Below are 11361 nucleotides of genomic sequence, written 5' to 3' on the forward strand. Positions count from 1 at the left end.
AGCTTCTCTTTCTGTAAATCTTAGAGTTGTCTTTAATCATTTTCTCTCCCTTTCTCTTAATATCCAACCTATTTGGTGAAATTTTCAATTCTGCCTTCAAAAGAGATTTCACGTCTTTCCCCTGCCAAGTCTTCAGTCTTACCCTCCTTGTCACTCAGCGGGGCTGATGTGTGTCTGCTCCCGCCTCTCTTATTCAGCAGACTCCAGTCTCACCTTGTAGTGCACAGTGTAGCGCCTCAAAGCAAGTATGCATCTTTTCCCTCGGAAATACCTTTTCGTAAATCCTTTGCTAACTTTTCTTTGTCCATCACATCTCAGCGTAACTATAAATTCCTTAGAAAGGCCTTTTCTGAATCACCAAAAAAATTACGTTCCCCTGTTTTGTCTGCTTAAGGTACTCTCAAGTTTTCTTCATAGCATATACCACGAACTTAATTATACATATTATTTTCCACTTTTTTGCAAAGACCTGGAGAGGAATTTCCTTATCTTTCCCATAAGACCATAAACTCTGTGACCATATGTGCAGGGATCATATATTTGTTTATTTTGAAATAATTTTCATGTTTAGTAACTATACTAAGTTTACTTTAAAGTTTACTAAAGTTTACTATACTTATAACTAAAGTTAGGGGCGCCTGGGTGGCTTAGTTGGTTAAGCGTCCGGCTTTCGCTTAGGTCATGATCTCGCAGTTTGTGGGTTCAAGCCCTGTGTTGGGCTCTGTGCTGACTGCCAGGTCATAGCCTGGAGCCTTTTTCAGAGTCTGTGACTCCCTCTCTCTCTGACCCTCTCCTGCTCACGCTGTCTCTCTCTCTCTCTCTCCTAGAAATAAATAAAGCATTTAAAAAAAATAACTAAAGTTATAAGTATACTTCATATACACAGTAGGCACCTGGTTTTTTTTTTTCTTTGAATGAACAGCATAGGTCCTATATGCTCCTTACTACAATCCTTAGAACACTGACTTCTTGCCTGTGTAAATGCAAAGTTTATATTGCATAAAATATAAAATAATCATCCAAATGTTTGTCATGCATACAGTAGTTAGAAAAATCCTTCAACTTTTTATTTTCTTTTTACTTAGTTATAAAGCAGTAACAGCTAGTAAGATAGAGGATCTTAAGCTGGAAAACTCAGCACTTCAGGAAAGAGTGGCCAGTGCCGAGAAAAGTGCAGAGGACGTTCAACATCAGATATTGGCCACTGAGAGTGCAAATCAAGAATATGCAAGGTATGTGGGAAAAATAAAACCTGCCCTCACTTGTATCCTTAGAACTATTAAGACAATTTAATGTTGAAAGCCAACTTCAGAATGATGCAGGGAATTGTAATTTCATGACTTGCTTTGGGTGATCTTCAATTGCAGAGTAAGAATTTACACTGTTAAAAAGGTACAGTTCTTGAAGAGTTCTTTGAATTGTGTTTTTCATTTGTTTTTTAAGTAAAAGAAAGTGGGAAAGTTACTAAAATGGCTATAAAATGTTTTTTGGACTCTATTTTCTCAAACCCTAGGATGCTTCTAGATCTGCAGACCAAATCAGCACTTAAAGAAGCAGAAATTAAAGAACTCACAGTCTCTTCTCTTAAAACAATAACTAATTTGCAGAACCAACTCAAGCAACAAGGTGAAGAGTTTAGGAAACAAGTAGAAGAGGAAGAGGCAAGGTAATGTAGATTTAGACCCAGATTGCCACATAACCTCAGTTATTTCTTCTAGCACATTGTTTTTTGTTTTTTGTTTTTCATTTCATTTTCCCTTACAGAAAAGCTGGAGAAGAAAACACAGTGGCAGAAGTAACTGAGGAAATGAATAAGTGGCGTCTCCTTTATGAAGAGCTGTATAATAAAACAAAACCTTTCCAGGTTTGTCAGTTAGGACCACAATCACTTGTGTTTAGTTTAGGCATCTTATTCCCTGTCACAGTCACAACAGTGATTTGATTTTCCTGAAAGATCATTTTGCTGTGCATTTCCAGTGCCAATTTATGTCCCCATTAAAGGATACTTTACATTATTTAAAATTATTCCACAGGCATTTTTATATAGCCTCTATAAGCTAAAAACTACCTTCTTATAAGAGACTTAATAGCTTAGAAGGCTCTCCTGATTGAAATTTTTTGTAATTTATATAAATTTGTGATGCTTATTTTGGTATGATCTTGCTTAGTGTTTCTCAAATTAATACACTAATCTTAAAAAAGGATAAAGGCTAATTTTAACCCTTAAGAAGAGTGGGAAGGCAGTGTTGGTTACAATGTGATGAAGCAGCTGATATACAGAGTAGACTGGCTAGCTGGCCTTCTTTCCCTGGATTTCTCCCTGCTTTAATGACTTTTGAAATGAAATACACAAAAGGTTTTTTTTTTTAAAGAGTCCCAGAATTTATGGAGAACCTGAGACTATGTCAGCATGATCTGTTTTCGTCCATCTGTTTTTATGTTCTTGTATATGAACTTCCTCTGTAGTTTCTATAAGACAGGTAAATTTAACATTTCTAAGTCTGTGAAAAAACTCTTTTTCAGCTGCAACTGGACGCTTTTGAAGCAGAGAAACAGGCTTTGTTGAATGAACATGGTGCAGCTCAGGAACAGCTTAATAAACTAAGAGATTCGTATGCTAAATTACTGGGTCATCAAAATCTAAAGCAAAAAATCAAGCACGTTGTGAAACTGAAAGATGAAAATAGCCAACTCAAATCGGTTTGTAAAATAATGCTTAGTCCTATTGAAGTTATCAGGGTGGAGTATCTTTTATTCTAACTATAAGAACATTTAAGTTCAACAAAGAACTTTGGTATCAGAAAAAACTTATGTTTATAGAGGAAAATCCATCTGAGAATTCTGGATTTATTTTAGAGCATTGACCAGATGGGTATTATGTTCTCAGGTTTTCCACATACGTCATTAGTATATTAGAAATTAGTATAACTAATTTCTGGTTAGTTCTATATTTCTATATATTTCTAGTTTCTATAACTAGAAATTAGTATATTAGAAACTAGGGCTGCCTGAGTGACTTAGTCGGACTTCAGCTCAGGACATAATCTCAAGTATATTAGAAATCACTAGTGGGATACCTGGATGGCTCAGTCGGTAAAGTGCCTGACTTCAGTTCAAGTCATGATCTCACTCACGGTTCATGGGTTTGACCTAACATTGGGGTCTCCGCTGCCATCACAGATCCCCCTTCAGATCCTCTGTCTTCCTCCCTCTCTCTTTCTCTCTCTCTCTCCAACCCTCCCCTACGCTCACACTTTCTCACTCTCTCTCACAAATAAAACATTTTAAAAAATCACTAGGGGCTCACCGGTGGCTCAGTAGGTTAAGCGTCTGACTTCGGCTCAGGTCATGATCTTACAGTTTGTGGATTTGAGCCCTGCGTCAGGCTCTGTGCTGACAGCTTAGAGCCTGGAGCCTGCTTAGGATTCCGTGTCTCCATCTCTTTCTACCCCTCCCCATCCCCCACACTCTGTCTCTCAAAAAAAGTAAATAAACATTAAACAGTTTTTCAAAAACATCACTAGTGTAATTGGAAGAACTCACAGAGCTTTACACATCTATTTCTATTTGAAAAATTACAAAGTCCTTGGTATAAATAAATATCATAAAGGTAAGCAGTACTTACAAATAGTTAAGCATTTGGGACACCTGGCTGGCCCAGTGGATAGAGGATGTGACTTGTGACCTCGGGGTCATGAGATTACTTTAAAAAAAACAATTAAGAATTTAACTGGTTCTTAACACCTTTATTAAGACATAATTTACATACCATACAATTCACCATTTAAAGTTGAGTTTTATACTAGTAGGTGGGTTTTAGCCCATTTACAAATATGCAACCATCTCCACAGTCAATTTTAGAACATTTGCATCACCTCAGAATGAAACTCCTTACCCTTTAACTGTCATCTCCTTACCTCCTCATTCACCCCTCCCACCACTAATCTACTTTTTGCCTATAAATTTACCTATTCTGAATATTTCCTGTTTGTGCACCCAAATAATATGTGGCCTTTTGTGGCTGGCTTGTTTTGATTAACAGTGTTTTCAGAGTTTGTCCATGTAGTAGCATGTATCCATACTTCGTTCTTTTTTATGACCCAATATTTAATTACTTGGATATGTCACATTTTATTTATCCATTTGTCAGTTGATAGACATTTGACATGTTTCCATCTTCAGAATGTTTATAAGTAATGCTACCATAAACATTCATGTACAAGTTTTTGTGTGGACATGTTTAGGTTTCTGTTGGGTTATACTTATAAGTGAAATTTCTAGGTAATTTGGTAACTTAATGTTTAATCATTTGAGGAACTGTTTCAGTGTATGAGGGTTCCAGTTTTTCCATATCCTTACCAACATTTGTTGTTACCTGACTTTTTCATTCTGACCATACTAGTAGATATGAAGAGATACTTAATTGTGGTTTTTTTTTTTTTTAATGTTTTATTCATTTCTAGGAGAGATAGAGAGACAGGATGAGCAGGGGATGGTCAGAGAGAGAGGGAGTCACAGACTGAAACAGGCTCCAGGCTCTGAGCTGGCAGTCAGCACAGAGCCCGACGCGGGGCTCGAACCCACGAACCGCGAGATCATGACCTAAGCGAAAGTCGGACGCTTAACCAACTAAGCCACCCAGGCGCCCCTACTTAATTGTGGTTTTGACTTCATTTCCCTAGTGACTGATGTTGACCATCTTTTCATGTCCTTATTGGCCATTTGTATATCTTTCCTGGAAGAAAAAATCCTTTGCCTGCTTTTGATTGGATTATTGTTTTGTCTTAACAAGTTATGAGAGTTCTGTATATCTTAAATATATGTTTTATATCAGATATAGTCTTTGAAAATATTTTCTTCCATTCTGTACATTCACTTTCTTGATGATGTTTATTGAAGCACAAAATTTTGACAGTCAAATATATCTATTTTTTCCTCTGTTTCTTATTCTTTGTTCTCTAACAATCTTTTGCCAAATCCCAGGTCTTAAAGATTTATCCCTATGTTTTCTTCTAAGAGTTTTTACACTTTCAACTTTTACATTTAGGTTCTTGATACATTTGAGGATTTTGTATACAGTGAGAGGTAAGGGTCCAACTTTATTCTGTAGCATGTGGATCTCTAGTTGTTCTCATGCCAAATGTTGAAGAGACTATTCTTTCCCCCACTGAATGGTCTTGGCACCCTTGTGGAAAATCAGAAAATCATGTATTTAGGTTTTATTTCCAGACTCTCAAATGTTTTCCACTCATCTATACAGCTATCCTTGTGTTCCTCACTGTCTTAATTATTGTTGAATTGTAGTAAGTTTTAAAACGAGAAGGCATTAAAAAAAAGCCGGGGGGGCACCTGGATGGCTCTGTCAGTTGAACGTCCAACTCTTGATTTTGGCTCAAGTTATGATCTCATGGTTCTGTGGATTCAAGCTCTGTGTCGGGCTCTGCACTGATGGCACAGAGCCTGCTTGGGATTCTATGAAGGAAGGAAAGGAGGGAGGGAGGACAAAGGGGAAAGGAAAGGCATCTAAAACCAGGAGACATGAATCTTCCTACTTTTCTTCTTTTTCAAAATAGTTTGGCTATTCTGGGTCCCTTGCAATTCCATATGAATTGCAGAATCAGCTATTCAATTTTTACAGAGTCATCTGAGATTCAGATGGGAATTCTGTGGAATCTGTAGATAGGTTTGGATCATATTGCCAACTTAACTATGTTACATCTTCTGATCCATGAACCTGGGATATTTTTTCAGTTATTTACACCTTTAATCTCTTTCAACAATGTTTTGGAGTTTTCAAATTGTAAGTTTTACACTTTTATTAAACGTGTTCCTAAGTATTTTATCCTCTTGGAGGTTATTGTAAATGAAGTTTTCTTAATTTCATTTTTAGATGGTTCCTTGCAAGTGTATAGAAATAAAATTGATTTTTTTATACCGAAATTGTATCCTCCAATATTGCTGAACTCATTTATTTGTTGTAATAGATTTTTAATGGTTTCCTTAGGATTTTCTGTATAAATGATCATTTGTAAATAGAGATAGTTTGACTTCTCTTTTAACCTGAACGCCCTTGATTACTTTTTCTTGCCTAAGTTCCCTGGCTAGAACCTCCAGACAATGTTGAATAGAAGTGGTGTGAGTGGACATCCTTGTTTTGGTCCTGGTTTGGGTGGGAGAAAGCGTTCACACTTTCACCGTTAAGTATGTTATTAGTTGTAGGTTTGTCATAGATACTCTTTATCAGGTTGAGGAAATTTCCTTCTATTCCTAGATTTTTTAAGTGTTTTTATTATGAAAGGGGTATTAAATTTTGTCAGAAGCCTTTTCTGTGTCTATTGAGATGATCACCTGACTTTCATTCTGTTAATATGATTTCTTAAATTAATTCATTTTTGGATATTAAATTAACCTTGCATTCCTGGTAAATTTCACTTGGCCTAGTGTAGAATTCCCTTTATATTGCTGGATTCACTTTGCTAATATATGCTGAGGTTTTTTTCATCCCTATTCCCAACAGATACTAGTCTATAGGTTTCATGTAATATTTTTGTCTGATTTTGGTATCAAGATAACACTGACTTCATAAAATTGGGAAAGATTTTGTCTTTTCTATTTTTTGAAATAGTGAATTGGTATTAATTGTTCATTGAATGCAATAGAATTCAGTAATGAAGTCATCTGTATCTGAGCTTTTTTTGTATAGGTAGTTTTTGATTATTATCTAGTCTCTTATGAGTCTGTTCATATTGACTTTCTTTTTGAGAGAGTTTCAGTAGTTTGTGTCTTTCTAGGAATTTGTCTATTTCATTTAAGTTGCCTGACTTATGGATATACAACTCTCTGTAATATTTTTTAAAAAAATTTTTAATGTTTATTTTTGAGAGACAGAGAGTGAGTGGGGGAGGGGCAGAAAGAGAGGGAGACACAGGACCCAAAGCAGGCTTCAGGCTCTGAACTGTCAGCACAGAGCCCAACGTGAGGCCCAAACCCATGGACCACAAGATCATAACCTGAGCTGAAGTTGGACCCTCAACTGACTGAGTCACCCAGGTGCCCCTCTTTGTAGTATTTTTTTAAATCCTTTTATTTTGGTAAGGTCAGTCACCATGTCCCTTCTTTCATTTCTGATTCTAGTAATTGAGTATTCTCACTTTTTTTTTTCTTAGTTCTTTTAGTTCTATGAATGTATCTATAATGGCTACTTTGAAATTTTTTTTTGGATCCAATATCTGGTTACTGTCACAGGCAGTTTTTTTCCCTGCTCTTTTCCAATGTATAGGTCATGCTTTCCTGCTTTTTTGTTGGAAAGTGGATTTTTTAATGTTTATTTATGTTAGAGAGAGAAAGAGAGAATGTGTGAGCAGGGGAGGTGCAGAGAGAGACAGAAACAGAATTTGAAGGAGGGTCCAGGCTCTGAGCTGTCAGCACGGAGCCGCACGTGGGGCTTGAACTCACAAGCTGTGAGATCATGACCTGAGCCGAAGTTGGATGCTTAACCAACTGAGCTACCCAGACGGCCCCAAAAAGTAGATATTTTAGATTATCTATTTTAGTGCCCCTGGTTACAGCACTTTCCTTCCAGGTGTTTGGTTATTTTCTTGTTGATTTTTTTTATTAATGAGCTGAGTTGTGCTAGTGAAGTCCGTTCCTCCTCCCCACCCCCATAGTGTAGTGCCTCTGATGTTGCTGCTCAGGGAGGTTCATTCTGAAATGTGCCCACAGTCACCCTGGGATGACACTGATTTTGGTAGGGCTGTCTTCCTCTATTTCCCTCATCATATGTTAAACTCCACATGTTGCTAGATAAGTAGTCGCTTATTGCTCTTATTTTCAACAGTGCCCTGGAGTATAAACTGCTCTTCAGACTACTCCAGTTGAATTTTGGCTCCTTTGTTGGAATTGTGTCTGAGGTCATTGATTGATTGTGTTCTGGCTCCAGAAGGACTTCTCCCAGCTGACTTATTCACCAGTTCTAAACCTACAGCTTTGCCTGTATTTTGAATCACCTCCCAACTCCCTTGCACCACCATCTCGACTGTTAGAGCACCCTCTAGCTTGAGCTTCTCCAAATGCTGTTGCAAGTGAAGTCAGTTCCTGTGGGAAGAAAGTAGGAGCTATGTGTTTTATGGCCTACTTCTCCACCACTGCTCATGACAAGGCTTTCTCTGAACAAGACATCTGGCCTAGGAACTGAGTGCTTGGCAGACATAGGGGAGAGGGGCAAGGGGAGCACCCTGAGGTTATGTCAACTTGCCTTTCCTACCATGGAATCGTCACCTTATAAACCAGGGCAGCAAAGGTGATCAGGGTCCCAGCATTTTGGCACACAGCACCTAAGGTAGAGCCCCTGTTATAGCACAGAAGAAAGGATCCTTCACCCGTCAACCACATTTGTTTGGGACGTGGCCTTAGCAACAGGTAGCTGGGGGCAAGAGGAGAAATGCTAAGATCATGCTCCTGGCAGGAAAAGCCTCTGAGCAGGAGCTAGAGAAAGAGAGGACCCTATTCTTGACTGCAGCTGTCTGTCCCACCTTGCTCAAGTGGCAGTTGAGACATTGGGAGCAGACTTGGTTCACATACCAGAGACTTCTGCCTTTTTTTAACCATATTTTTCTAGATTTGCTTGAATAGATGTTTCTTCATTGGCTATTTTGCCTTAGGACCATTTTTACAGGCCTTAAATGGTTGCCTTTTTAAAATAGTTTTTAGTTTCATTAGGAAGCAGGTTACTGGAGCTTCTCTTGGTGTCATGCCACAAGTTCACCTCAGCATTTAATTTGGAGATGAACTGTTATCTAGAGCGTTGCTTTGTACCTGTAGAGTGGCAAAAAGATTTAAGTGTCTCATTATCTCCTTTGTCTCAGCAGTTCAGAGTCATTTTATAATTTGTAGTCTTAAAGCCGGTATCTCGTAGTGAGTTTTTGCATTTTGGTTGGATACATGAGGCGCTTGGGAATCTGTCTGTAACACTGATAACACAGTTGACCAACATGAGCTTTAATAATTGTTTGTTGTCTGTCTTTCTCTTACATAGGAGGTATCAAAACTCCGCTCCCAGCTTGCTAAAAAAAAACAAAGTGAGACAAAACTTCAGGAGGAATTGAATAAAGTTCTGGGTATCAAACACTTTGATCCTTCAAAGGCTTTTCTTCATGAAAGTAAAGAAAATTTTGCTCTCAAAACCCCATTGAAAGAAGGTAAGAAATGAATACATGGGTAAGTGTCACCTTCCTTTGAATTTGCTTTTGCAGCATTTCGCAAGTTGTCCATTTTTATGAACTGTGAAAATTTGTTGATAGTTTTTGATATAAAAATTCATATTGGGACACCTGGGTGGCTCAGTCAGTTAAGCATCAGACTTCGGCTCAGGTCATGATCTCACTGTTCATGGAATCAAGCCCTGCATTGGTCTCTGTGCTGACAGCTCAGACCCTAAAGCCTATTTTGGATTCTGTGTCTCCATCTCTCTCTGCCTTTACCCCACTTGCACTCTGTCTCTCTCTGTCTCTCAAAATTAAAAAAAATTAAAAAGAATTTTTTTTAATTTGTATTCATCTTTAACAATAAATCAAAACTGGTTGAAATAGTGGATGAAGAGGGACGCCTGGGTGGCTCAGTTAAGCATCCGACTTTGGCTCAGGTCATAATCTCACAGTTCATGGGTTCGAGCCCCATATTGGGCTCTGCGCTGACAGCTCAGAGCCTGGAAACTGCTTTGGATTCTGTGTCTGTCTGTCTCTCTCTTTCTCTCTCTGCCCCTCCCTGCTTATATGCCGTCTCTCTCTGTCTCTCTCAAAAATAAATAAATAAATATAATTTTAAAATGGTGAATGAAGAAATATATTTATGGCACAGAATGCAAATATTGCTTCACCTGCCTTACAGATGGTAGGAAATGCCTGTTTTTAGTTTATAATGACTGATAGATTAGTTTTAACTTAGATTACTAATATCTCTTTTTAATAATTCTTCCAGGCAATACAAACTGCTGTTGAGCTCCTATGGAGTTTCAGGAATGATGCAAGTAAACATCTGAAAAACCTGTTAAAGATTATTTCATTCTTTACTATTTTTATTATTATTATTGCTGTTGTTCCTGTTACTATTATGTTTGTAATGAGTATTTTTAATGTATTTAATATTAACTTCCTATCCTTATGTATGTGAATGGAAGTTCAACATTTTTATCAATATGACTTCTGACATTTTTTTCTATTGTCTGTATCTCCTCCTTGATGCTTAGCTTTATTGCCTCATTTTAAACCTTTTCACTGGCTTTCCATCTTTACAACTTATCCCACCAAATCAACATTCCTTTAAAAATCACTCAAATTGTTATTCCCCTACTCTGAAACATTATTTGGTTTCAAGATTCAAATCCGTAGGTTTTTTGGTGTGATGCTGGAGGCCTTTTCTAATCTGAGCTTCTTAAACTAGGCGAAAACACCTGTTCCTACCTCTGCTTTGATTGTCTAATAAGGTTCATTCTATCATACCCATCATCCATTTATCCCATTCAAATAAGAAATAAGGGTATGCCTAACTCCATAGTAATCTCTTTGTCTCCTACCAGGGTCACTAAGTTGGTCAATAATTTGTGGATTCCTCGACTCCATCTCAGTCCTACTAAATTAAAATCTGTTGTTTAGCTTGAAAATTTGCATTTTTAACAACTGCAGTCAATTCTTAGATACACTAAAACTCTGAAAATCTATGCTCATAACCTCAACAGAATTTGTCATTAGAGTGCCTGCCATCTGACTGCTGGATGCTTGATTAATACTTTTGTAATATGAAATAAAATCACACATTAAATCATTTACTCAGTTATTCAACTTGTATTACATGAAGTTATTTAATGGTTCTATTTAAGGTGTATTGTCTCTGCTCTCGCCTCCCCATCTTGTCCTCAGAATCACACTTGGTAGTATGTTATTTAGAAAATGGTGAGCCTTCATCTAAAATGACTGATTTACAAAGTTGGTATGATATTATAAGCCACAGTTCTGAAGAAATGTAGAAATTAGAAAAAACAAATGTGCTTCAAGTGTAAAGACAAAAGGAAGTGAAAATTGAAGCAATGTTAAAACATGTACGTACTGAGACATGACATCAGTAGTATGGCAGAGTAGAAGCCTTGGACCCTCCTTCTCCCCACAGACATACAGAATCAGCAATAATACAGAGACAAATTCCCCTTGTGAGAAATCCAGATTCTCGTTGAGAGTGCCAAGAATATAAATAGAGAAAGGATAATGTATTCAACAACTATATCTAAATGCAAAAGAATGAGGCCATACACAAAAATCATCTCAAAACCCTTAAACTATAAAACAACTAGAAGAAAATATAATAGGAAAG

At 37.3% G+C, this 11361-nt stretch overlaps 1 protein-coding gene across 2 annotated transcripts in view; it reads left to right on the top strand.

Moving 5' to 3' along the window:
- HMMR (hyaluronan mediated motility receptor) overlaps positions 1-10830 on the top strand; it is a 43912-nt gene extending 33082 nt beyond the window's left edge. For both annotated transcript variants that reach the window (XM_077762290.1, XM_077762291.1), the window contains exons 13-18: positions 1086-1232; positions 1514-1666; positions 1765-1864; positions 2524-2700; positions 9035-9197; positions 9976-10830. In XM_077762290.1, the coding sequence (XP_077618416.1) occupies positions 1086-1232; positions 1514-1666; positions 1765-1864; positions 2524-2700; positions 9035-9197; positions 9976-9995 (760 nt within the window). In that variant the 3' untranslated portion in view covers positions 9996-10830. The remainder of the gene's footprint in view (positions 1-1085; positions 1233-1513; positions 1667-1764; positions 1865-2523; positions 2701-9034; positions 9198-9975) is intronic.
- The last annotated feature ends 531 nt before the right edge of the window (positions 10831-11361 follow it).

The sequence above is a fragment of the Crocuta crocuta genome, unplaced genomic scaffold (assembly GCF_008692635.1).
Source record: "Crocuta crocuta isolate KB4526 unplaced genomic scaffold, BGI_CrCroc_1.0 scaffold360, whole genome shotgun sequence".
In the NCBI taxonomy this organism is placed as follows: Eukaryota; Metazoa; Chordata; class Mammalia; order Carnivora; family Hyaenidae; genus Crocuta; species Crocuta crocuta.